Source organism: Panthera pardus, unplaced genomic scaffold (genome assembly GCF_024362965.1).
Source record: "Panthera pardus isolate Hobbes unplaced genomic scaffold, ASM2436296v1 HiC_scaffold_11, whole genome shotgun sequence".
NCBI classification, from domain to species: domain Eukaryota; kingdom Metazoa; phylum Chordata; class Mammalia; order Carnivora; family Felidae; genus Panthera; species Panthera pardus.
The window spans coordinates 100,275,748-100,303,005 of record NW_026526666.1 but is presented as its reverse complement, the minus strand read 5'-3'; the positions used below and the strand labels follow the sequence as shown (position 1 = coordinate 100,303,005).

The following is a 27,258-nucleotide window of genomic DNA, read 5'->3' as shown; positions in this document are numbered from 1 at the left end:
AACCGTGAGATCATGACCTGAGCCAAAATCAAAAGTCAGACGCTTAACTGACTGAGCCACCCAGGTGCCTCCAGTCTATTTATTTCTAATTACCCTTAGTAATAAATAAGCCATTAAACACTGAACAAAGGTGCTTATTTCAGAATTACTCTATTAGCTAAAAAAAAAAAAAAGGGGGGGGATGATTACATAAATTATGACAAATCACCTGATTGGAAGGCTGGGCTCCATTTGAAAGGAGAATTAAGAACACACTAGACTTTAAATTAAAGGCTGTAACAAGAGATGAAGAAGGGCTTTATATAATAATTACAGGGTCTATCCATCAGGAAGAGCTAACAATTACAAATGTCTATGCACCGAATTTGAAAGCACCCAGATATATAAAACAATTAATCACAAACATAACCGATCTTATTGATAAGAATGTGGCAATTGCAAGGGGACTTTACTCCGCTTACAGCAATGGACAGATCATCTAGACAGAGAATCAGTAAAGAAACAATGGCCCTGAACAATGCATTGGACCAGATGGACTTGACAGATATATTTAGAACTCTATATCCCAAAGCAGCAGGATATACTTTCTTCTCGAGTGCACACGGAACATTCTCCAAGATAGATCACATACTGGGCCACAAAACAGCCCTCAATAAATATAAAAGAATTGAGATCATACCATGCACACTCTCAGATCACAATACTATGAAACTTGAAATCAGCCACAGGAAAAAGTCTGGAAAACCTCCAACAGCATGGAAGTTAAAGAACATCCCACTAAAGAATGAATGGGTCACCCAGGCAGAGAAGAAATTTAAAAATGCACGGAAACAAATGAAAATGAAAACACAACAACCCAAACCCTTTGGGATGCAGCGAAGGCAGTCCTAAGAGGAAAATGCATTGCAATCCAGGCCTATCTCAAGAAACAAGAAAAATCCCAAATATAAAGGAGAATTATGAAACGTACATAGAAGGGGGCGCCTGGGTGGCTCAGTCGGTAGAGTGTCCGACTTCGGCTCAGGTCACGATCTCGCGGTTCACGGGTTCGAGCCCCGCGCCAGGCTCTGCGATGACAGCTCGGAGCCTGGAGCCTGCTTCGGGTTCTGTGTCTCCCTCTCACTCTGCCCCGTCCCTGCTTGCATTCTGTCTCTCTCTCTTTCAAAAATAAACATTAAAAAAAATTATTTAAGATAAATAAGCATTGTTTAAAAGAAAAGAAAATTCCAGAGGGACGTGGAAACACGTTGTATATGGTGTGTGTGTGTGCAGCGACCCAAGCAGAAGGCACCGGCGTGCACAGGTGAACCAGTGCTGAGGGCGCACCACAGGGACAAGACCCTAACGGTCTGCTCGCGACAGCTCAGGTGGCTGTGAACGGTCCGTAAAGGGCTGTGTTTGCTCTGCGGCTCCCCGCGTCCCTTCCAAGGCCCGGAGTCGGTATCTGTTGGGAGAGGCACGTGTCTGTGACCCCTGCTGGCTGGGCTGCGGCCCCAGACACTCCGTACCCGAGTCATGGAGAGCCCGGGTAGCCTGGGCCAGGCTTATTCCGCGGTGAGGGGATGGTTTTCCCTGTTCCCGCTCCCACTGTGCTCCCCTGATCTGCTTAAAGCGGATGCCCCCACATGTCTGTATTTTAGACCCCCCGGGGGAGGGGGCGGTCCTTCCACGGCAGAAAGGGGGTGCGCGCAGCCACACGGTGCTCCAGGGTTGCGGGTGGGTCCGCTGGCCAGGGGGGGAAGGACGCAGGACAAGGGCTGGCTCTTGTAGGCTGTCCCTACCCTCTCTTGTACCACCTGAGCCCGCTGTGCCAGTGGTCTGTCCTCAGTGACCTTGAATCACACTCTGGTTTCTCCCTTGGGTGGCACTTACCTGCCTTTTCCCGTTGGGGGCACAGCTGGGCCACCCAGGGAGCAATGAAATACACACATTCAGGTTTCTACTAACTTCTTCTGCTCTGCTTCTCAGAATTCTCCCAGCCCGTCCCCATCAGCTTCCTGCGGCTGTTCTAACCAATCACCACAAACCTAGCGGCTTAAAATAACACAGATTTATTACCTTCCAGTTCTGGAAGGTCAGAAGTCTGAGGTGGGTCTCCCTGGGCTAACATCAAGGTGCCAGCAGGACTGCGTTCCCTTCTGGAGGCTCCAGGGGGATATCCGTTTCTTTGCCTTCCCAGCTTCTAGAAGCCACCTGAACTCCCCGCTCATGGCCACTTCCGCCATCTTCAAAGCCAACGACGTTGGACTGAGTCTCAAGCTGCCGTCTTCATGGTTCTGCCTCTTCCCTGTGATCACACGGATGCCTCCTGGACCGTTCAGAAAATCTCCGATCTCAGGGTTGGCTGATTAGCGGCCTGAATTCCATCTGCCGTTTTAATTCCCTTTGCCAGGTAAAAATACCGCATTCACAGTTCCTGGGGATTAGGACAGGGACACATTTGCGGGGGCGTTATTCTGCTGACCACAGTTACCTTTCGGTGAGTCCCTACGGACTCTTGAGTGCTAGTCGAGTGCTAGTCTGCCAGATACTGCTGCTTTGTCAGCTGGTTGAACATTGTACTTTGGGCATGCCTCTTCCTGTTGGCCCCAGTGCTCACGGTCTAATCACAAGGGTTAAACTCCGTGTGCCTTCCCTGACTTTCTCTGAGTCGACCCCAATCACAAGTCAACTCGGTCGGCGGCAAAGTCAAGTCAAGTCGATGGCAAAACCAGCCTCCTTCCATGCCGTTCCTTGCGCTTGAAACATCCTTCCTCCAGACCACGGGACAAATGTCACCTCCTGGGGACGTCTCCTCGGGGACCCCTCACCCCTTACCTGCCGCGCTCTCAAACTTTACCTTGAATACTCCCTGCGATAACTTTAAGTATTTGTTTACTTATATTTTTGACCATTAGATCCGTTATACCCAATGCCTGACACACAGTAGGTGCTCAACAAATACTTGCTGAGTGATTGTCTTTGATTCACGATGTGCACGCCGCTCTCTTCCCTGCTACCCTTCCAAGCGCCTTATCCTCTATTCCTGTATGAGCCTCACCCGTTCCTGAAGGCTCGGCCCATGGTTTACTTTTTCCCCGAAGACGATTCTGGCCCACAGTCATTCATCCAACATTTATTTTTTTTTTTTAATTTTTTTTCAACGTTTTTTATTTATTTTTGGGACAGAGAGAGACAGAGCATGAACGGGGGAGGGGCAGAGAGAGAGGGAGACACAGAATCGGAAACAGGCTCCAGGCTCCGAGCCATCAGCCCAGAGCCTGACGCGGGGCTCGAACTCACGGACCGTGAGATCGTGACCTGGCTGAAGTCGGACGCTTAACCGACTGCGCCACCCAGGCGCCCCAGATCCAACATTTATTAAGTGCCAGCAAGGGCCACTGGGGCTGCTCAGCTGATTAAGACAAGGCTCACAGCAGACTCAGAACCAGACGCAGCAGTCTCCCCTTCTGTCCCTTTTTACCACGGGGCAATGTGGTTTCCATCCTCCTGGCTGACTCTAAATTCCTTGCAGATAGAAGAGGCCGTGTGTGCGTCGCTGTGCTGTGCCCGATGCGGGTGACAGACCCGAGTCTCCCATGATTCCACGACAAACCCCGCGCACATGAGGGTGTGACGATCACAGGTCCTTATCTCCTCACTCTTCCTCTGGGGACCGAGGAGCCAGCCCTTAAGGGGACAGACTTTCAGATGGCAAAACCCTGCCCCACTCCCATTCCAGAGTGGGATTTCAGACTCTGTCCCACAAGCCCTCTGTCCCAGAATCCCAAGCAGGCTCCGCACTGTCAGCGCAGAGCTCGACCTGGGGCTCGAACTCACGAACTGTGAGATCAATCAGGGTCTGATGCTTAGCCGACTGAGCCACCCAGGCGCCCCCATCAGTCACTAACTTTTGAACACAAACCTCCAGTGTATGCATATTTATTTTTTATAAGTTATGTATACGTACACGTCATGTGATAAAACACACACTCAACCAGAAATTGTGAAGGGAGACAGCAAGAAATACAGTCACCCTGTTATCCACAGGGGATCCACTCCAAGACCCCAAGGGACATCGCGGACAGCTCTGAACCCTGGATACACTGTTTTCTCCCATGCATACATACCTATGATCAAGTTTAATTTGTTAATTAGGCACAGTAAGAAATTAACACAATAATAAAGGACAATTATGTCGATATACTGTAATAAAAGCGATGTGATTGTGGTCTCTCTCTCCTGAGTTCCAGAGCCATATGGCTGACATCCTTCTAGACACTTCTAGGTTTTCAATAAAACACCTCCATCTCAACATGTCTTCTCCCCAAACCTCCCCACACCCTTCACTCCTGGCCCACCAGGAAGCCAGCAGGGGGCCAGGTGCCTTACTGTGGGGGCCAAGGGTCCCTAAAGCCAACAGCTCTCCCTCTGAACTCTCCCTGGCATCTTGGCCTGACTGCTGCTGGCTCTGCAGGGACCCCCTTGTTTCTTACCAACTGGCCCCCCTACCGAAGGCTCACCGGGTCCTTATTACTGCCACACAACTCCCTCAGACTCGGTGATCACCCCACGCCTGTGTTATCTTCAGGACAGAAGATGTTAGCTGTCAGCACAGAGCCCGACGCGGAGCTCGAACTCACAGACTGCGAGATCATGACCTGAGCCGAAGTCGGGCGCTTAACCGACTGAGCCGCCCAGGTGCCCCTCCTCCTGTATTTTGTAACCCGTGTAAATACACGTGTCTGTAAGTGTTCCTATTTGTAGCCATCCGTGTTTATAGCAAACTGAACGTGATCTCATACCAGTATCTCCAACGCTCATTTATGATCACGTGGATCATCCTAGACTCCTTATCTTGGCTTATCTGTAACCTCCCACCGTCTGCCATCCATTTACTGAATTGTTTAATCGCAGTTGTATATGTAGAGTGGTCTCTCGCTGCATTTTACCTGTGAGTTTATTTGTCCTCAAGACCGACGCTCATTCCCAAGCACTTAAAAATAACCGCGGAGATAATGCAGGCCAGCCGCTGATCGAAGCACCACACGCCTGTTATTTCAATCCCATAGCCACGTGAGACACTTGTTCTTAGCTCCATTTAATGGAAGAGGAAGCTGAGGAACAGAAAAGCTGAGTAAGTACCCACATTGCACCATTACTAAGCGGCAGGACCAAGGACGTGAGGTCCAGCCTCCCCCAGGCTAGAGGTTCCTTGATTCACACATCCGGCTGCACTGCCTCGGTGGCGAGAAATTCCGTGACTGTTTCCCGCACCCCCTTCCCACACAGGGACACAGTGTGGTCCAACCACAGCAGCGAACTGTTTACTTCTCCTCTAAGTGATTTATTTAGCTCATCACCTGAGGGATCCCCATTCCACCCTCACAAAAGCTGCTCCCGTCCCAAGCACCCCCAGCGGCCCTGGGTCTGCCTCCCTAACTCCCCGGAGCAGGGAGCAGATCTCACATCCTACAGGTGGCCTCACCATCTCAGCTCCTGCTTCTCCCCTTCCAGCAAATACTGTCTGAGGGCCTCCTGTACGCCAGGCCGGGTCCAGGCAGCGGGATTCCGGGATAAGCAAAAGTGGCCAAACTCATGCTCTCAAGGGGCTGATGCTCCAGCAAGATCGAACTGCTCAAAGGAGCAGGGACCCCCTCACCCCCGCACACACACCCCTCCCGCTGCCTTCTTCCACCTGCTCACAGGAAAGAAGCATGTCTGGGTAAAAGGGATCATATGTGTTTTATTGAGCATTCAGAGGCAATGCCATTCACTGCCCTTCAGCAATATAATCCGGAATTAACAAGCTCCGACCCCATTGAAGTCTCCATAGGGACCAGCTTCGCAGCTTCTCAGACATCACACTTTCCAGGACTGGTGTTTCTGGAGACGGATCGGGCAAGAGGAAGAATTCCCCTGAACGCAGGCCTCCGGTCCCCAGAAGACCCATGGATTTCAGAAGAGGTGTTTCTCTGGCCGGATGTGATTCTTTCCATCCCGCCACCACACTAATGATTTTTGTCGTGAGAGCCGGCGTTATCAGGACCTGACGGCTAGCCCAGCGCGGCGAGGGGCGCCTGCCCCCCGTGACTCGGGGTTGACGGCGGTCATCTGGAGACAGACGGCACAGCCCCGGTGCCTTCCACCCCGGACGGCGCCTAGTCCCGCACGTTCACGGCTATTGGCCGGGACAAAAGCCCGGGAGGGAAGCCGGCGCAGACCCGCTCAGCAGGCTCCTTCCCTCGAGTTACTGCCCCCGAGTAGAGGGTGGAAATTCCTCCAGTTCCTCTTTTTCCGGGTGCACCTCTGACACCTTATTCATCTTGGTGAAAATCTGATTGATCTCTATGAAGGTCTTGGCCTTGGTCTCGGGGACCACCAGGAAGGTGTAGATGGTCGTGAGAAGACAGATCACGCCGAAAATGACGAAGCTGTAGGCTCCGAGGCCCACCTGTGGGAAGGGCAAGTGGGGCTCACCTTCTCCAGAAGCTGCTCCCTTCACCGCGTGAGGATTTTGTGCAGGGGGCAGGGGGGGAGGCGGGGCGGCTGGCACTCACTTGGACGAATGGGAAGATCAAGCCCACCGTGAAGTTGGAGAGCCAGTGCACGCTGCCCCCCACCATGAAGGCGGCTGGCCGGGAGGACTGCAGGAAGGTCTCCGTGATGAGCACCGCGGGGACGGGGCCTTGGGGGGCAGAGGGGGAAGGAGGAGGAGCTGTCTCCTCTGGAAGCAGGCAAGCCCGCCAAGGGTCCCGGAGGCCCTGCCGTGCGCGGGGCGCCCGAGGCATCCGGCCCGAGGAGCGGGGTGTCTCCGGGACTCCCGGGCTGGCGGAGAAGCAGCGCGAGAAGGCCAACAGCAAGAATATGGCACCGCAGGTGACATCCTGTGATGTCCCTAAAAGGGGCCCGGGACCACCGCAAGGCTCTCTACGCCAATCGCACGGGGTAGCCTGTTTCAACCCACACGGCGAAGGCCGCTTTAGCACCGTCACTCTAATAACCCTCTGAGCAAACCCCTGCGCGACAGGAAGGCAGGGGGAGAGGCCATTCTGGGGCTGCATGAGGCCTCCAAGGAGCCTCTCCAGGGGACCCAAGCCAGAACTTTCTGGTTCAGGAAAGGAGGAGACAAAACCAGGGAGAGCCAGCTCTAGGGAACATACTGGGCCCAAGGGCGTGTCCCACGACGTAGGCGATGATGCAGGCGATGCTGACGTAAGGCATCCAGGATATTGTGTCCTGTGGGGAGAGGACATTGGATCACACCTGGCAGGGCAGAGACGACCTGGGTGGGGCATCTTGGTCCCCAGGGGCTGTGGCCGGGCCGGGCAAGGAGGGCACCTGGCTCCCCAGCAGGCCGTGCCACCCGGATGCATCTGGGAAATCGGCCGGAAGTGGGCAGCGGGCTACTTAAAATCTTTTTTTTTTTTTTTTTAACATTTATTCATTTTTGAGAGAGAGAGAGAGAAAGAGAGACAGAGCATGAGCGGGGTAGGAGCAGAGAGAAAGAGACAGACACAGACTCCGAAGCAGGCTCCAGGCTCCGAGCTGTCAGCACAGAGCCTGACGTGGGGCTCGAACCCATAGACCGCGAGATCATGACCCGAGCCGAAGTCGGACACCCAACCGACTGAGCCACCCAGGCGCCCCGGCAGTGGGCTACTTAGACGTGGAGGCTCCCAGGGGGGCCCAGGGGGCAGATGGTCCCCAGGCGTCTGATTCATCATAGTTGCGAAAAGATCATGTTGGTCACTTTCCTTACCATGCGAGTGAGGGCTCAGCGGACGGACAGGGCTCTCCAGCCGCCACCACACCCCCCCCCCCCTCACCTGCAAGGCCAGGGCCGCTGTCAGCACGCAACAGGCCGTGAAGCAGACGGAGAAACCCAGAAGGAGCAGGAACCTTCGCCCCAAGAGCTCCACCACGAACACCTGTAAGGGAGGGGGCGGAGGGCAAGCAGGGAGGCTCAGCAGCCCCGCTAGACAGGAGGCCGCACCCCTGCTAGAGCCGCCTACGCAGGAAGTCCTCCGCCCGTCTCCCAAACCCCCCTTCCGAAGGGGCAGCTGTGTGCCCGCCTGCCCGTGTGTCTGCCCCCCAGCAGGCCACCACCCTGCCCAGTCCAGGGCACAGGTAGTAACCACACATGGGACAGATTGGGGAAGAGCCACTTCACACGGCGGAAGCTTCCAGAGTGGAGGGCAGGGGGTCTCCATCTTGGGGGCTGGCACAGGCTGCCCACCCCCCCCGCCCCCTCCGAGAGACAGGCTGTCATCTGACAAGTGGCCCGGAGATGAGGAGACCAAGAGGCACGTCACCACCTCCGATCTGGCTCTTTCCTCAGCTAGGACCCACCCCCCCCCCACCGAACACACACACACTCAAGATGCCCTCGTCCTTGGTGGCTGTCGGGGACTCACGGCACAGACGGTCATCAGCACGTTGACGGCCCCGGTGCCCACTGTCACGTACTGGACGTCATTCTCCTTCACCCCCGCGCTCAGGTAGATCTGGTCCGCGTAGTAGTAGATCTGGAAGGCACCCCAGAGGCTGGCGGGGTGCTCGGGGCCCCCTGTGATGACGACAGCGCCCCGCCCAGCCCCCCCCCGGCCCCCGTACCGCGTTCACGCCCGACAGCTGCTGGCCGCCCATGAGGACGATGACGGAGATGACCTGCCACCGCAGGGACCTCGTGCGGAACAGCTTCAGCACGGAGACGAAGCCCACGGCCCTCTCGGCCTCGTCCTCCTGCCGGATCTCCTCCATCTCGGGGCCCACGTCGTCCCAGCCGCGCAGCCTCTTCAGCGCTAAGGGAGGGGAGCAGGGGGCCGGCTCAGGGGACCCCAACTTCCCGGAGCAGAGACGCCGCGGCCTCCGCCCCCTGCACGGTGGAGCCTTACCGGTTTGGGCAGCTACCTCGTCCTTCTTCTGAATCAGCAGGTACCGGGGGCTCTCGGGGAAAAAGGGTAATAGTAGGAGCTGGAGAGCCGCGGGGACCCCGGTCACCCCGAGGAGGATCGGCCAGCCTGCAAGGAGGCCAGTGCCCAGGTGAGAGCTGCCTTCGCCCCTCCCCAGCCCCTCCCGCCCCGGAGCCCGGCCGGACCGCCCTGTCCCCTGACTCGACACAGAGCTGACGACACCCCACACCGTCCCGTGCTCTGACACAGCGCCCTGAATATGCGGGGCCACCAGGACGCCTGGTCCGGCAGGGTCAGAGCGGCACTGGTCACAGACACGGAAGCCGCAAGCAATGCCACGTCCACAGTACAGAGGGGCCACAGAAGCCACGGCGTAGCCATACGATAGAAGTCTGTACAAACCACGGCGGGAGCCCATCCCCGAAACTCAGTGTCCGGTGCAACGATCTACGCAATGGGGTCCAACTGGATGAAGTCCAGGAGCGGAAAATTAACTCTATCTTTGCAAAAGGTGGTAAAAAAAAAAAAAAAAAAAAAAAAAAAACCATGGGGGGTGGGGGCGGTGCAAGGATGCGATGATGGTAACCGTCAGCACGGCGGCCCCCTGTGGGGGTGGGAAGGCCAGGGCTGAGGGCCGCAGCAGGCCTCCCCCTTCCCCTGCGGACTCTTAACCCAGTGTAATACAGGCGTGGACTCCGACCTAAGGCGATGGCCCTGTCACCCCCAGGGGGTCTCACTCCTGATGTGGGAGAGGAATAAACAAAGTAGAGCCTCCTGTGTAGACATCATCTTTTCCAGGTCTTGTTTCGGCCTCTGACGCTTCCTCCTAAGAACACACGCCATGCGATGAGTTCAACTTCTGCCCTGCCCACCGCTCTGCCGGCTGGATCCTCTTTTTCCTGATCTCCTCCCCTCCCTTGACTCCAAATCCAGGGCCCGGCTAATCCCGGACCCTGTTTCCATCTGCTTTCCGAGAAGACCGGGACACCCGTTCTCAACCTCTGCTCCATGACCGCCTGCCTCCTGTGCCAACGTTCTCTTGTGGGCTTCCTTCCTTCCTTGTTCTCTGAGCATCTAGCAGTATGCACGTGCCAGGAGTTGAGCTGGAGAATAAGGCCAAGCCCCGCCCTCCACACTGTGTCCAGAGGAAGGACACCGACGACAAAATGGTCTCCATAAAGGATGGAGGGACAAATGAAATCCACACATTTGCGGTTCCCCGAACGTGGCAGGGAGATTCCACAGGTGTGCCCCGTCTGCCCACGTCTGGAAGGCTGGTCCTACTCCCTCCGTCGGGCCCGCTCTGAGGCCCCCCTCACTGGGCACACCAGAGAGCACTTCACCGACACCGGGGCTCTGAGGCTGCCCTGGGTCCTGCGGGTGTATAGGTGACATCACTGGGAGACAGGAACTTAGCCCCTGCCCTGGTCCCCGCTCCTTACGAGGGTGATTGGAAGGAAGACAGTGGTCGTTTCATGTGGAGCCCGGCCCAAGCCACCTGGATTTGTGTCCTAATGAGACCTTGGACCTGGTGTCCAACCTCTCTATGCCTCAGGTTCTGCATCTGGAAAACGGGTATAATGATAACACCTGCCTTACAGGGCTATTTGGAGGATTAAATGGACTTCATCGAAAGACTTGGTGCCTGGCCCACCGTAAGCACTTTGTATGTTTTGGCTGGTGTTACCATTAATGGGGATTGCGAGACCAGAAGGGGGAGGTCATGCAGAAGCAGTGACAGTTACCATTCACCATGCACTTATGGTGTGCTGGGCCCGGGCTCCTGAGGAAAGTGGGGAGGCTCCAGAGTCAGGGTCTGGAAGGGGTACCGGCCCTGAGACTCACCATTTTACCCCGAGGGGGCTCCCTCTTTCCTGGTCTACAGAGTAGGACCGGCACAGGACCCCCCACCCTCCCAACCAGGCAGCAGCGTGCTGGGAGGCTCGAGTGAGGCCTCAAGCACACTGGCGGTGGTCATTACCATGCCTCGGGCCCCTCGCTTGGCCACCACGCAAGCCAAGAGAAAGTCAGACAAAGACACTTCCTGCTCACGCTAAAGCCCCCTCCTCTGTGTCCTAGGAGGGACTGGAAAATATTAGCCACATGGGCCCCGCCACCTTGTTCGGGGCCTGTTCTGTGCAAATACCACACCAACACCATGGGGCCAGGGCAGTGAGCCAAGGACACTTGCCTGGACACGACTGGAGAGGAAAGAGCAGCCCACAGAAACGTCCAGGCAGAAAGAGGAATGTGGTCCAGAGGCATCTTGAGCTTACCTTCTTCGCTCGCGAGGAGGCTCCGAAGGCCGAAGATCTGAGCCACGAGGATGCCAATGGTGATGAAGAGCTGAGGCACCACCCCGAGGCCCCCCCCTCAGGTTTTTAGGGGCCAGCTCTCCCAGGTACATGGGGACAACATTGGAAGACAGACCTGGCAGGATTGAAGTGAAAACACCGTCAGGAAACATTAGTCTGACCGGGACAGGCTCTGTCTTCAAACACATTCATTTTTTTTTAAATGTTTGTTTCTGAGTATGAGCAGGGGAGGGACAGAGAGAGAGAGAGAGAAGGAGGCACAGAATCTGAAGCAGGCTCCAGGCTCTGAGCTGTCAGCACAGAGCCCGACGCGGGGCTTGAAGCCACAACCCATGAAATCATGAGCTGAGCTGAAATCAAGAGTCAGACGTTTACCAGACTGAGCCAGCTGGGCCCCCCGATCTTTCCTCCTAACTGGCTTAGTCCCAGGGAGGAAAAGCCCGGGTGTGGTCTGGCACCCTCTCCTCTCTGGCTCCTTAGGGGAATCTGTTAACACAAGGCCAAGGACCCCTGCCCAGCAGCTTCACCTTCTGAGAAGGTATGTTACATAATAAACTGACGCACAGAGATGCCCACAGACGTTGAAGCACACGTTCTAGCTATCAGTAAGCATTACACACTGACACGTCATGGAAAAACTACAACTCGGGATTTCTGCAATACCTATGCTATTTCTAAACCCCCAATACTTAAACTTTTAAGTTTTCTCATCTTTCCGGAATCTGACCCTCTTAAAGGCAGAACCTAATTTTATAGGCTCCAAAGCACTTTCACATATATTGTCCCATTTAATTCTCCCAAAAGCCCGAGAGACTGAGAATCTTGGACAAAGGCCAGGTGGGTCATTGCTGGGATTGTACCGACTCACGCTGGGGCTCAGAGGGACGGGGGTCTGAGAAGGCTCCGGCCACAGGGAGGCCACGGGAACAGTGTGGGGCGCTTGGAGGTTAAGAGCTGCTGGTAACAGGAGGGTATTTGATGACATCCAGTTAGGAGGGAAACTTCTGAGAGCCAAGCATTGAAGCTTTGTGATTCTGCCCAAAGATATCTGCTTAGTGTTTTAAAAGAGGCTCGCTGTTCACCAATTCTTTCCAGTTGTCACAGCAATATCAGCCCTTAGAAGTCTGGTGGGAGGGGTGGGGGGAGACCCCGAAGGCCTAGTGCCCACAGGGCTGGGAAGAAGCAGGGGCCCTTGAGGGGCAGGCTCCATGGTCACCACTCAAGGGTCAGGGGGCGGGGGACGCTTCTCAGCAGCAAGTTCTTTTTCACTTGACCAGGGACAAAATTGAAAAGGCAAACCTCAGAAGGTTTGTGAGAGACGGGGTCCCCTTCCTGCCGGTGGGAAGCAATCTCTAACCTGTCTTAAGAGTGGCTCCACTGGTGGGGTGCCTGTGTGGCTCAGTCGGTTAAACATCTGACTTCGGCTCAGGTCACGGTCTCACGGCTCGTGGGTTTGAGCCCCACAGGGGGCTCTGTGCTGACAGCTCGGAGCCTGCGTGGGATTCTCTCTTTTTCCCTCTCTCTCTCTACCCCTCGCTGATCCCTCAGGCCCTCTCTCATAAATAAATAAACAAACAAACTCCACCGGGCAACACCAGCCTCTATGTTCTGACAGAGTCAGAGAAAGCAGCTTTTACATTTGAAATTCCTTCCATGAAAGCAGTTGGTCTTCTGGCCACACAAGTTGACTAAAAGCCAGTGAACTGTGTCTCAAGTCCTGCTCACGTCTGTTCCTGCGCCCCCCTTCTCGCCACACTCCCTTTGGGGGACCAGCTGCTCCCTTATTTTTTAGGGTGTCTGAGCAGCAGCTGCCGACTCACACACCGCCCAGAATTTCTCGGGAACCGTGCGCAAGAATTCACTGCGAATGGATTATGACTCCGTCCCTTCTCCAAGGGGGATCTGAGGACCTAGGAAACTCCCGACACCTTTTCAGGGGGCCTCTGAGGTCAAAACCATCTTCCAACAATCCTGAGATACTGCCCTGTATAGTGCCCACACGGTGGAGTGTTCCAGAGGCTCCCCGCCGTGTGAGGTCACGGCCAGCAGAACACAGAAGCAGGTCTGAGAAGCCAGCCGTCTTCTATGAGGCGGGACATTAAAGAGCTTTGCAAACCCGTGAAGCAATGCCACGCTTCTCGCTGAAACTCTTTGTTTCAGAATATACGCCTATTTTCACAGAGACGTGTGACGGGCTTATTGTTGCCGTTTAGATGAATTAAATGAAAACATTTCTTGGCTGCAATTTGTAAATGGTAGATATTGGCCAATACAACCCACACGAGCAAAAGCTCTTCGGGGCCCTCAATAATTTTAAGAGTGTAAAAAGGTCCTGAGGCAGCAACTCTTTCTGCCCATGGGTCCTGTCCCTGTGCTATAATAAAAACACCTAAGAGAAAGTGAGGGAGGGGGAGGGAAAAAGAAAGAAAGAAAGAAAGAAAGAAAGAAAGAAAGAAAGAAGAGAAAGAAAAGAAAAGAGAAAAGAAAAGAAAAGAAAAGAAAAGAAAAGAAAAGAAAAGAAGATCCTGAGGCCAAAAAGTTTGAGAACCACGGACTTAGAAGTAATGCTTAAGAGTAAAGGTTGGGGTTTTGGTGATTTGTTAACTATTGGAGCCTAATATCTCCCTGTGGGAACCAACTCTGGAGTGCTGGACGGTCAAGAGAAAAGTGCCTGCCTGCACCTGTCCACTGCCGGTGACTTCCAGGAATCGTTTGTTTTTTCTTTCTTTCCTTTTTTAAAATGTATTTATTTTGAGAGAGTGAGAGAGAGGGAATCCCAGGCAGCCTCTGCTGACAGTGCAGACCCTGACGCTAGGGCTCAAACTCACGAACCGTGAGATCATGACCACGATCGTGAGCCGAAGTCAAGAGTTGGACGCTGAACTGAGCCAGCCAGGCGCCCCGGAATCGTCTATTCTTTATTAGCGGAGCCCCGCTGCAGGGGGAGGCGGGAGGCGGGAGCAGGGCCAGACCAAGGCGGCAGAGACCCGTCCAGGCGCTCTCAGGGAAAGCAGTAGGGCGACGCTTGCCATGGGGCCCATCATTCCCGCCGGGACATGACCTCTTCTCTCTTCAGGGAGGCTGATTTCCTCTTTTGTCCCCCAGCCTCGCAGTTCCTTGCCATTTCCCCCGACACCGGGCTCCTCGCCCTCTCCCCCACGGCCCAGGAGGGCCAGCTGAGGGGCTTGCGGACATCAGGCCAAATCATCCGCTCACCCCATCCCCGTGTTTGGAGGCAGAAAACGAGAGTTGGTTGCCAATGCCAGGGCCGGGTGCAGGGTTGCTTGACGAGGCGCCCAGGATGCAGCCCTTTGGGGGCGCCCGCCCTGAAGGTGCACGGCCCCGAGGGTGGGTGTCCCACTTGCCCCCTCCAGCCCTGGGAAACACAGTCTACAAAAGAATGCCACGTGGGGGGAAGGCCACAGACGTGGCTTTAACCACATCTTTTTGGTCGGAAGGAATCACGGGGGAGTTTTCTACGACCACCAGAGTGCGGCCCGGGGGGCCATAGCTCTGGAGGGTTTGCAAAGCAGCTCCGGGGGTTACGAGACCAGAGACCTCAGGCGAGTGAGCGTTACCCTCTTCAGCAGGTGGACCCTGGAGGAATAGGTGAAAAGAACCCCTAAAAATCCTTCTGCAAACTTCACGTTCCCTCTAGAAGGTGACAGGTTGCTATCATTAACTCTTCTTGGGCGGAGGGATTCCTACATTAGATTGTTTCTCATGCGTTTTTGACCACGACCCACGGTAAAAATGGGGAGACACGTTTAACGTTGCAACCTGGTTCTCACCCACGTATACGGATAAGTCACCGAAACAAGTTTCCGAAGACTGCCCTTGCCCCTACTGCACACGACACGGTCTACACTCTGCCTAGAAAAAGAAAATGCTGGGGCACCTGGGTGGCTCCGTCCGTCAAGCATCTGACTGGTGGTTTCGGCTCAGGTCATGATCTCACGGTTTGTGAGTTCGAGCCCTGCTTCGGGCAGGAGCCCCTCCCCCTCCCCCAAATAAATAAACTTAAAAAGAGAAAAAGAAAAGGAAAAGCTGCTCACTAATCAGGGGCACCACCCACTCACTGGCCCCACCTATAGCTGGGAAAACACGAAGATAAGGAAAGGAAAGGAAAGGAAAGGAAAGGAAAGGAAAGGAAAGGAAAGGAAGTGCCCTTGCGAACAGGACTCTGGATTTCTGTCTTTCACAGAACAGCTCTCTTTGCAGGAAGCATCACAGCGAAGCTCGGTCCCTTGACTGCATCTGAGAAGCGTCAGGACAGAGGAACAGCTCGTGTCTATGTGCTTCAGCGGTTCCAGAACGATCCAGACCCCGGAGTCTGCCCCCGCCTCCCCCTCCTCCTCGATTATCCTGAATGACAGAGGCGTCACACGTAGCACCGTTTACCTGCACATATTCCCACCAAAAGTCTGGACAAAATGATCATCTCGAAAGACCCGGCGACCTTGCTGCACCCCATTAAGACGGCAGGCACTATGGAAAAGATGTTGTTGAAGAGCAAGGTCCCTTTCCTGCCGAGGACAAAATCTCAGTTAGTTTGGGTTAAGGGTTCAGCTGTTGTCTTTGCAGATGTTCGCCAAGGGTCTGCCCGGCTACAGCAGTGGCCTTTGCTGCTGTTTGACGCTGTGATGGAGACCGATGGAGGTCAAGTGCACAGCCTGCGGCGGGAACATTCTCTGTGGGAGCCAACAGCAATGACCACAGTGCAGAGCACGTCAGCGGTGGGGAGCAGAGGAAGAGGGCCGCCTGCTACGATACGCTGACGGGTTCCGGAAACCATACGCTCGCATGATTCTAGTGTAATCCTGCGGCCCAGATCAGGGAATGACATTAGAAGGATCGCATAGGCCAACCCCACTTAGACCACATAGAGGGAGAAGTCCTAAACGAAATAGTAGCAGATCGAATTCAACAGCATATATGCGAATCTTTCAATGTTAAAACGCCACACCAGATAAAACGCCAGATCTCCCTGCGAAACACAGAATTGTAACACTATTTTTAGAACTATAGAAGGCTATCCGTGGGACTCCAGGTAGGGAAGGCCGTCTTCAGGCGCAAAAGTCAAGAACCGTAACCGAGAGTTAAATCTGACCACTCGAACGTTTAAACATCTCGTGTGAAAAAGATACTATGGATATGATTAAAAATAAAGCAACAGATTAAGATACTTGCCTGAAATAACAGTTACTCGGGACACGCAGGGGGGTGAAATTTCCTCCCAGCTGTATAATCTTGGGTAAGTTACAGCATCTCTCTGTGCCTTGTTTTCTCATTTTGAAAAAGGAGATGATGGGGCTTTTGTAGGGATTAGGGGAATTAATAACCCTAAAGTCAACCCATCAGTCAACTGTTAGTTGCTACGGTTATTTCAGGAACAGGTTCTTCAGAAAACCACATTCATCACATTCTTTTTTTTTTTTTAAATGTTTATTTTTTAGAGATGTAGAGTGTGAGCAGGGGAGGGGCAGAGAGAGAGGGAGACACAGAATCCGAAGCAGGCTCCAGGCTCCGAGCTGTCAGCCCAGAGCCCGATGCGGGGCTCGAACTCACGAACCAAGAGGTCATGACCTGAGCCCAAGTCAGATGCTCAACTGACTGAGCCCCCCAGGCGCCCCAAAAACTTATCACATTCCAAAGCAGAAAGCTGGACAAGTGACTGTCCGTTGCCTCCGTGGACCAAAACGGTAAGTCCTTCACTCAGAGGAGACTTGTCCTGCAGATCTGTGACCTCATTTGATGTCCTGGTCCCCGAGGCCCCTAGGGAGAACTGTTGAGTTCAACACCAACCTTCCAGGAAGGCCTTAGGATCTTAGATTCCCAAACCAGAGGTTGTATGTTGCTAGTTTCAGACTCTTTTTGAAAAATACTGGAGAAGGCACTGGGTTCTGGCCTTGATTCTCAACCTAGCAAGATCTGTGGTGAGAAGAGATCTTACCTGGCCGGCGTCTGTGTGCTCAGGGAAAGGGCTGGTGGGGAGGAGCTCTTTGATAGTGTTCATAACAAGGCCTCTCTCTCATGCCCATGGAATTTACACAAGGGGGTGTGATGTCTTAAGGACCTTTCTTGGAATCAACTACGGAACGAGAATCTCTAATGTTTCTGGAACTGGGGGCAAAGATACAAGCTCAGCCCTTGACATCCAGAACACTCAGGGTGAGAGGTGTCCTGGGTCTACAGGATTTCACAGTCGAGTGCCTGACATTAATCTCAGCCATTTCAGGGTTTTACAGGCATTTAATTTGGACCCAATTTAGCCTATTACTTGATCCCGAGGTGAAAGAACAGAGTAGTGAGTTTGTGTTAGTTTGGGAGGCAGGGCTTAAGAACACTTATGATCTACATCGGGATTGACACCTTGGCCATATTATCTGGTGTTTGACTCTTTTAAAGGCAAATAAAAAAGGGGGGGGGGAATGCCTGGGTGGCTCAGTCGGTAAGCGTCTGACTCTTGGTTTTGGCTCAGGTCACGATCTCACGATCTGTGAGTTCGAGCCCCGCGTCCGTGCTGACAGCACGGAGCCTGCTTGGGATTCTCTTTCTCCCTCTCTCTCTCTCTGCCCCTCCTCCGCTCCCACTCACGTACACCCTCTCTTTCAAAGTAAATAAACTTTAAAAAAATCTTTAAAAAAATAAAATAAAGGCAAAAACAAAAAACAAACGAGGAGGGCAGAACTTGATTTTGGTTTCTGGTAAGGAAAAGACCCGTAGGGCAAGAGAACAGAGAGAGGGAGTTCTGACCTCCCAAGCACTTTCTGGTCTTTCTGGGTCTGCCCCGGGATTCTGACACCTATCACTCCCACTTGTCGCCCCGAGACCCTGCTGCGTCCCCAGGTCAACATCTGGTCTTCTTAAGACCATGTGAGACATCAGCAATCATCACAGCGGTTAGTACCTAGTTTTACAAACAGACGATTTCAGCTTGAGGCCTGCGTTTTAAACCGATGGGGTCTGGGAGCTACAGGAGTTGGAAACGCACCTTTCCTTACCTGCCAAAGTTATTCACCAGGGGGCCGACCATGAGGGACCCGACGAAGCCTCCGAAGGGAAACATGGACACGGAAACAGACCACAGCAACGTCAAGGCAAACTCGTCCATGTAGTCATTGTTCCGCTCATAGTAGGTCTTGTTGTAAAACGTTTTCATGAACTGCAGAACAAAAGCAGGGCAGAGCGCCCGTGTGCCTGGACCCGGCTTTGCAGACGGAAGCACCTACGCGGTCAGGCCGCCCGCTGGATGACCGGGGCCCAAGACGCCAACACCAGTCGGGGGAAGAAAGGGAGTAGGGACCAAGCAATTAGCAGGGGCGCCCGCGGGGAGGGCTGTCCGGGCCTCCGATGTGCACGCGGCCCAGGATGTTGTTAACTCCAGTCCTCCGGTCCTTTGCATGACCCCTGACCCTCCAGACTCGTCTGGGGAGCACGAGGCCGCAGAAGACCAGAGCCCCCAGCCTCACCCCCGAGGCCAACCCCGGGGCACCCAGCCAGGCCTGGCGCTCCATGAGAAGCCGAGGCCGGGGCCGGGTTCATCCCCAAGGCCCTGGGCCGTGCGTCCCTGTTACCTGAAGACCCACTGTGTGCACCAGTGTGCACTCACTACCACCTTGGTGGCTGCTCCAAAACCCCCTCCCGTTTACAGGGGGTGGGGGGCGTGTCTCATGCACCCCAACGACCTACCTGGGCAGGGGAGTTAATGACGGCCACGTTGTACCCATACTGGAAGGATGACCCAAAGGCAGCAATCAGCGTCGCCAGGCCAAGCACAAGCGTCAGCCTCTGCGGGAGGAGAGACCCTGACTTAGGTCACAGAAAGCAGCTGTGGTTCATGAGAACCCCTACTTTACCCTGAAGTCTTCTAGAAGGACGGGAGAGAATCCGAAGATCCTGAGTCTTTCGAGGGCGCCCTGTGCCTACTCTCTACTATCTAACCTGGCAGAAAAGCTTCCCTCCGGGTTCCTGGGAGGCTCAGTTGGTTAAGGGTCTGACTTCGGCTCAGGCTCACGTGAGTTCGGGCCCCGTGTCGGGCTCTGCGCTGACGGTGCGGGGCCTGCTTGGGATTCTCGCTCTCTCTGCCCCTCCCCTGCCAGTGCTTTCTCTCTCTCTCTCTCTCAAAATAAATAAATAACCTTAAAAAAAAAAAAAAGATTCCCTCAACCCCAACACTTAGGGCCAGGTAATTCTTTGCCCTGGGGGGCTGTCCTATATGCACTGGAGGGCCATCCCTCCCCTGCCTGCGACAACCCAGAGTTCTCCAGGCACTATACATGTCCCACTGATTGGCCGGAAGGGGGTGGGGGGATGAGAATCGCTAGGTCAGAAAGACCCGGAAGGGTCATTTCCTCCAACACTGTAATGTCCGAATTGTTTCCTTAACATTCCTGACGTGTGGCTGTATTTGCTGACCGTAGCAAATGCACTCAGTACTGCCTTAAACACAAAGTCCCCTAAACATCGGGGAGGAGAGAAAGGGAAAAAAAATTTTTTTAATGTTTATTTACTTTTGAAAGAGAGAGAGAGAGAGAGAGAGACAAAGGGATGAGTGGGGGAGCGGCGGAGAGAGGGAGACCTAGAATCTGAAAGAGGCTCCAGGCTGTCAGCACAGAGTCCGACACGGGGCTTGAACTCATGAACCGAGAGATCATGACCTGAGCCGAATTCGGACGCTTACCCGACTGAGCCACCCAGGTGCCCCAGAATGGGAAAGTTTTCATTGTTTATTTAGGGCCTCTGATTAACTTCCTTTAGCCTTTGGACTTTTGCTGTAACAGATGAAAGACAGGGTGAGAAAATCTATATTTTTTTAAGTTTATTTATTTATTTTGAGAGAGACAGAGGGAGAGAGAGAGAGAATCCCAAGCAGGCTCTACGCTGTCAGCACAGAGCCCGACATGGGGTTCGAGGTCACAAAAGGGTGAGACCATGACCTGAGCTGAAATCGACAGCTGACGCTTAACCGACTGAGCCACCCAGGCGCCCGGGGAAAACATTTAAATACAGATTTCTGGGGCCTCTCACACACATGCATTCTGTGCTAACATTCCCCTTTCACCCACGAGGAAACTGAATACGCACAGAAGGCAATCTTTTCGACGACCAGAGGAAGGTCATCAGCAAAGTCATGGAAAGCCAGAGAAAAATCGAAGTGAAAAAAGCTTTTCTCTTGGAATCTACAGGTTTCTTCTCACACGTGTCCACTGCCACTTTCCAGCTTCATCGCTACAGTCTTCAGTTTCCTCATCTTCCAAAGGAGGGTCATAACACTCCCTCAGAGCCGTCGCAAGGTGTAATTACGAGAGCAGTTAGCCGTGGAGGTGAATCCACTGACTGGGGCCTGGATGGGGCTCTCGGAGGCGGCCGCTGAAGCACCTTCACGCACGTATTCCCACGGAGGCCCAGTCCAGGGGACACGTGCCCTCCCCGCCACCGGCAGGGCAGGGCCTCAGGTCTTCCTCTGGGTGGCCTCCCCGCCTAATCCAAAGAGGGTACCAGCTCTGCAGAGGGGTAAGTGAGGACCAGGGCAGGCAGAGAGCCGGTGGTCATTCCTGCCTTGTTGTGGTGCTCTGGGGAGCCCGAGCTGGTTAGCCCTCTGCACAGCAGGAGCCCCCAATAAATGAAACCTCACCTCCTCCTCCCCCCACCAAATGGATTGAGGAATGGCTAATTCAGGAGCGCCTGGGTGGCTCAGTCCGTTAAGCACCTGACTCGATTTTGGCTCAGGCCGGGGTCTCAGGGACTATGGGATTGAGGTCTGCCAGCGCGGAGCCTGTGTGGGATTCTCTCTCTCTCCCTCTCTCTCTGCCCCCTCCCCTGCTCACTCTCGCCCTCTAATAAACATTTTAAAAGACGGTTAATTCAGCACAAAGTTTCTGGTAAGCCAGGTAAGAGCCATGGGCTCTGGTTTCCAGTCTCCCTTAGTCCCCACCATCCCCCGGAGCCGGCGTGGGGCACAGGTGACAAAAGTGGGGGCGATGGCACCCAGGAGAGAAAGCGGGTTCCAGGGCTTCTGCCGCGCTGTCCTGTGACTTCTAAAGGCAGGGGGTGCGCAAGTAGGCACATCCACGCGCAACCCCCCCACCGGAGACGCAGGACAGAGCGCTCTGGGCACTCACTCACTTCAACATGTGGAGCATCCAGACAGGGTTCTAAGTGCTGGGGATACAGTGGAGAACAAAACAAAGACCACTCCCCTATGACTGTTCTATTGTTTGATTTTGTGGCAGGGAGGGAGGAAGGGAGGAAGGAAGGAAGAAGAGAAAGAAAGAAAGGGGGGGGAAGGAGGGAGGAAGGGAGGGAGGAAGGAACGGAGGGAGGGAGAAAGGGAGGGAGGGAGGAAGAAGAGAAGGAAAGACAGGGAGGGAGGAAGGAAGGGAGGGAGGAAGGGAGTGAGGGAGGAAGGGAGGGAAGGAGGAAGGAAGGAAGAAGAGAAAGAAAGAAAGGGAGGAAGGGAGGGAGGGAGGAAGAAGAGAAAGAAAGGGAGGGAGGGAGGGAGGGAGGAGGAGAGAAGGAAGGAGAAAATTGATAAACAGTTTTCCTCTTTAATTCTCTTCCAGGTAAACGATGAACTAGAAACACAACAGGCTTCCCTCATTCTGCCAAGTGAACTCTCGGCCACTTCCCACCTCGATGGGTCCTACGGCCCGGAGTCCTTGGCCAAGCGCTGCCGGGGGGCTGGCTGGTGCCCCAGAATGGGGGATGCTGGCGGGCACCGTGGACAGTCCGCGGCCCAACTGCCTCCGTGGGGTCCCAGTGAACGTGACCAGGAGGAACGCGGGTCGCAGATAGAATCTCTAAGCACAGAGCCTACAGTTTAACATCTAAGGTCCATCTTCCTCCTCGAGTTCAAGACGCGGCCACATTCTACAGACCCGTACGGGTCAAGGGGTTCCCCTCCGCGGAAACAGCAAAGCCATTCGGGGAGGTTCTCACTGACCTTGCCGGTCCGAATGCCTTCGTTCATTAAACAAAGTGGTTGACAGCTGACCGTAGTCCAGGTGCCATGCCAGTCTGGTGAGCAGATCAGCTGCCCTCCAACACCAGGGTCCAATGCGGAAGGCAGACGTTTAAAAAAATACATAATAGGGGCCCCCGGGTGGCTCAGTGGGTTGAGTGCCCGACTCTCGATTTAGGCTCAGGCCATGATCCCACGGTTGTGGGATCGAGCCCTGCGTCGGGCTCTGTGCTGACGTGCAGTCTGCTTAAGATTCTCTCTCCCTCTGCCCCTCTCCTCTGCTCTCACTCTCTCTAAAATAAAAAAACTGGGGCGCCTGGGTGACTCAGTTGGTAAAGCGTCCGACTTCGGCTCAGGTCATGATCTCATGGTTCCTGAGGTCGAGCCCTGCATAGGGCTCTGTGCTGATGGCTCAGAGCCCGGAGCCTGCTTCAGATTCTGTGTCTTCCTCTCTCTCTGCCCCTCCCCCACTAGCACACACGCAGGCGCTCTCTCTCTCTCTCTTTCTCTCTCAAAGATAAATAAACATTAAAAAAAAGTTAAAATAAAAAAATTTTTAAATAAATAAAATAAACTGGGGTGCCCGAGTGGCTCATTTGGCTAAGTGTCCGACTCTTTTTAAAAAATAATTTTTAATCTTTCTTTATTTTTGAGAGAGAGAGAGAGAGCGTGAGTGGGGGAGGGACAGAGAGAGAGGAAGCCACAGAATCCGAAGCAGGCTCCAGGCTCCGAGCTGTCAGCACAGAGCCCGACGTGGGGCTTGAACTCATGAACTGCAAGATCATGACCTGAGCCGAAGTCGGACGCTCAACCGACTGAGCCACCCGGGCGTCCCACGTGTCCGACACTTAGTTTCAGCACAGGTCATGGTCTCATGGTTCATGGGATTGAGCCCCACAGGGGGCTTTGCACGAGTGGGTGCAGAACCTGATTGGGATGCTCTTTCTGTCTCCCTTTCTCCACCCCTCCCCCACTGGCATTCATTCTCTCTCTCTCTCAAAATAAACACTTTTCTAAAAAGGAAAAAATAAAAATACAAAAGTACATAATAATTGAATAATTTAAATGAACTGTAACTTTACCATACTAAGTGTAACTGTAGTGAGCTCTACAAAGAAAAAAAAACACAGCGCCCCCTCCCTAGTCTCAGCAAAGGGACTATATTTAAAAAGGCGTGGAAAAGAAAGCCAGGGTTTAAGCTTTCTTTCTTCTTCTTTTTTACTTTCCAGGAGGGAGGGGAAAAAAAAAAAGACTTAGCACTGGGTTAGATTAGGGCATGAGGGAGAGCAAAGGATTCCAGGTCCCCCAGCAGCCTGTAAAAATGACGCATGGCCCGGTGGCCTTCAGACATGAGCCAGGGGGTTGGGGGGGGGGGTCTCCTCAGAGGCCAAGGGGAGCCATGACTCAGCTCTGCTTTCTGGAGAAATCCCACATTCCTCACGCCCATAGTGAGCTGGCTTCCTGTTCCATAATGCTGAGTACCTTTTTGAGACTTAATAAAATAGCCACCTTCGAGGCCGGTCCTCCCGGGGCACAGTGTCATTCAAGGCCACTGAGAAAGGGAGCCCTGCCCAAACGGGGTCCCTTGGGGATTTCCTTCCAAGATCCGTTCAGTAATCTCTGTTAGAACGCAAGCATCTCCAGAAAAGTTAGCTCCTATGAATTATTAACTCTTTGAGCCACTTTCTCACACTCCTGATCCCAAAGTTCAAACAGAAAGTGGGGCTTCGGTGGTGAGGGGACAGAGGAGAGGTGCCTTGTCCTGTGGCTGTGGTGGTTTAGAGCACAGTGGGGGCAGCCCGAGAGCCTGGGATCATCAGGTCCTGTGCTCCTGCGGCTGGCCGTGTGGCCTCGGGCCGGTCACTGAACTTCTGTGTCTCAGCTCCTTCACCTGTAAAATGGGGCCAATGATACTCCCTCCCGCATAGGACTGAGGTGAAGAACGAAGGAGTTCTAAGAAAATGAGTTCTAAGAAAACCACGTGGAGCCCTGCCTGGCTTGTAGAAAGTGCCACCCACAGGTTTGCTATCATTATTATGAACAATGATAGACCCAGAGGGAAGTTCCTATGATGCTAGATGTGTTGTTGATGGAGGCACGTGCCCACAAGGATGTGTTTACAGGGCGCCTGGGAAGTTCAGTCAGTTAGGTGTCTGACTCTTGAGATCAGCTCGGGTCATGGTCTCATGGATGGTGAGTTCGAGCCCAACACTGGGCTCTGTGCTTACAGCATGGAGCTTGCTTGGGATTCTCTCCCTCTGTCTCTCTCTCTGTCTCTCTGTCTCTCTCAGCCCCTCTCCCCCATGCGCTTGCTCTGTCTCTCTCAAAAATAGATAAATAAACTTCGGGCACTTAGGTGGCTCAGTCAGTTAAGCTTCCGACTTCAGCTCAGGTCACGATCTCACGGTTCGTGAGTTCGAGCCCCACGTCAGGCTCTCTGCTGTCTGCATGGAGCCTGCTTTGGATCCTCTCTCTCTCTCTCTCTCTCTCTATCAAAAATAACATTAAAAATATTTTTAAACTATTAAAATAAATTAAATAAATAAATAAACTTAAAAAAAAAAAAAAAAGAAAGGACACGTTTTCCGTTTCTAAAACACTTGGCATATTTTTCTTCCTTATCTATTTGTTCCCCCCTCCAGGCCAAGAGTACTTTTTCTGCGCAGAAAGTCCTTGATGCACATTGGTCAGATTCTGGTTTTTTCTCTTTACATATGAGGAACCCAAAGGCCACTGAGGTCATGGTCACACAGCCAATGGGGGGGGGGCGGGGTACAGAAAGCTGTACCCCGCCCCCCACCCCCCAGCCCAGCCCGCACAGCGCCAGCTTTCTGCAGGCTCCCCCGGGCTCCTGAATCCCCCCTGGACTTCACTTAAAGATCTGCGGGTTCTTGCAAGCAGCCATCAGGATTCTCAGGAAGCCCAGCACGCGTCCTGGCTTTTGTCCAAAGGGTCAGGTCTGCCCTCAGGCAGCCGGGAAGGGGACACTTTCATCCCCCCCTGACACTGGAGGGGCTTCCTTCCTCCCAGGGGGCAGGTGACTATAATCAGCCCCGACCTTTTGCATGTGACCGTTTTAACCATTTCCTTTCTAGATGGATTGCTGCTTTTCAGGGCCCACGATGCAGGGGCATTTCTGTTTTTCTGCAGCCTCACGTGGGGGGACCGTCAGGCAGTGCACCTCTCTTTGCGGAGAGGGCACAGATCACACCAGGGTCTCTCCTGACTCCCAAGCCCCTCCGGCCGTGTTCCCTCATAGCCCCTTTCCTATAAAATAGAGGGGCACCGCGCCTGAGAGGTCTAACACTTTCTTAGTTGCCGCGAGAGTCCACCAAGGTCCACGCGAAGGCACTCAGTAACCTCGAAAGCTCTCTCTCTCACGGGACAAGAGCACTCCTGGCATCTAACGAGTGGAGACCAGGGATGCTGCTGAAAATCCTGCCTTACGCAGGCCCGTCCCCCGTAGCACAGAATCATCCGGCGTCAAATGTCATTAGTGCCCTGCTCGAAAGGATGATCGAAAGCAATAACATTTATGGGGGAATCACTATGGGCCGGGTAATTTACATGCATTACCCCATTTCACTGTTCCCGCAGCCCTATGAGGTGGTATGGTTATTATCCCCATTTCGCAGATGAGAACACTGAGGCACGGAACAGCGAAGTAACTTGCCCAAGTTCCCACAGCTAGAATAGGATGGAACAGGAATGAAACCATCTCCCAAACACGCTCGGAACCTACAAGCTTCAGGGCGTGCTCCTGACCTGCCTGTGGACACGGTCTTCCGTCCAGGACGGATTAAATAATAACTTGCACAAATATGTGCCTCTGCCTCCATAAATACAAGCAAATGCTGCTGTGATGAATAAGACACAAATCCTTTCAAAGCATTCATAATACATTCCTATTATCTTTCTGTCGTTATGCATTTTCGTCAATCGAGGAGGGAGTGGGGCGGTGCTGGGCTGGGGTGGGGGTGGTGGAACGAGGTCCAGAAAAATCTGTCTCTGAAACAAGGGAATCTCCACTGCAGATTTGAATTCGATTCGGGTCTTGCACGGTCTTTTCCGAGCCCACCTTCTTCCCACGCTGGCCCAGCCGTGCGACTTGCTGAAAAGCCCAGTGAAAACCTTCTGAAGCCCAAATCAAAAGAAATCCAAAATCAGGGCCGCCTGGGTGGCTCAGTCGGTCAAGCCTCTGACCAGCTCAGGTCACGATCTCGCAGTTCACGGGTTCGAGCCTCGCGTGGGGCTCTGTGCTGACAGCTCAGAGCCTGGAGCCTGCTTCGGATTCAGTGTTTCCCTCTCTCTCTGCCCCTCCCCTGCTCACGCGCTGTCTCAAAAATAAATAAACGTTTAAAAAAAAAAAGCCACAAACCATGTACAAGGGCTTTTGCTGCTGGTTTCAGAATCCCTTCACCTCCAACTTTTAAGGGTAAGGCAGTTGGGACAAATTAACTCTTTGCGTCCCTTCCATTTGGTGACGGGGGCTTTTCAAGGCTGTTCCAGTAGAACGATCCCCAAACAATCTCTAAACTGAAATGTCTCTAAAGCTGGCCGCTAGTCCCTGTGCAAGTGAACTCTGAGGGGCAGGTTCCCTCCAATGGTCCACCTCCCCTACCCCTCCAGCAACGCTGAGCAGACTGTTCTAAGCTCCTTCCCCGCGGGGCCCCGCTTACCCTTTCCTTCTTGGCCGGAACCTGCTCCATCCTGGCCCTGAAAGTGCGGCTTGCCCTTTACTTCCTTTCCGCCAGACTAACAAGTGCTCTGAATGGAGACAGAAACATTCTGGCTGTACTTTGGCCGCCAAGTCACAGCCAACAGCCTGTTTTTTTTTACAGCCAGCCCGACACAGAATAACCCTTTCAGGAGTCCCGACGTGCGTCTTCTTTCCCCTTCTTTCTAAATTCAACGTGTGGGGTTTAGCTCAGCAAGAGGGTGCCCCCCGCCCCCGCCTTCCCCGACGGCAGGCACAGCCTTCCCGACGGCGGTTCTTCCTCCCTGCGCAAGTCTCCACCAGGAGGCTCGTGATGCGAGGCCGGCAGGGTTATTTCTGTCACAAGCACACGGAAAGCCACCGGCCCCA

General features: G+C 53.7%; 1 protein-coding gene across 1 annotated transcript; it reads right to left on the bottom strand.

Moving 5' to 3' along the window:
• Positions 1 to 5,703: 5,703 nt before the first annotated feature.
• LOC109274059 (solute carrier family 2, facilitated glucose transporter member 5) lies at positions 5,704 to 27,146 on the bottom strand. The gene is given in 14 exon segments (XM_019461287.2): positions 5,704 to 6,433; positions 6,540 to 6,667; positions 7,143 to 7,218; positions 7,809 to 7,910; positions 8,397 to 8,507; positions 8,596 to 8,783; positions 8,877 to 9,002; positions 11,171 to 11,264; positions 11,266 to 11,324; positions 15,611 to 15,735; positions 18,214 to 18,374; positions 18,902 to 19,000; positions 26,852 to 26,939; positions 27,034 to 27,146. Coding segments are annotated over 13 exon segments (1,503 nt in total). The 5' UTR covers positions 26,882 to 26,939; positions 27,034 to 27,146; the 3' UTR covers positions 5,704 to 6,229.
• Between the last annotated feature and the right edge of the window lie 112 nt (positions 27,147 to 27,258).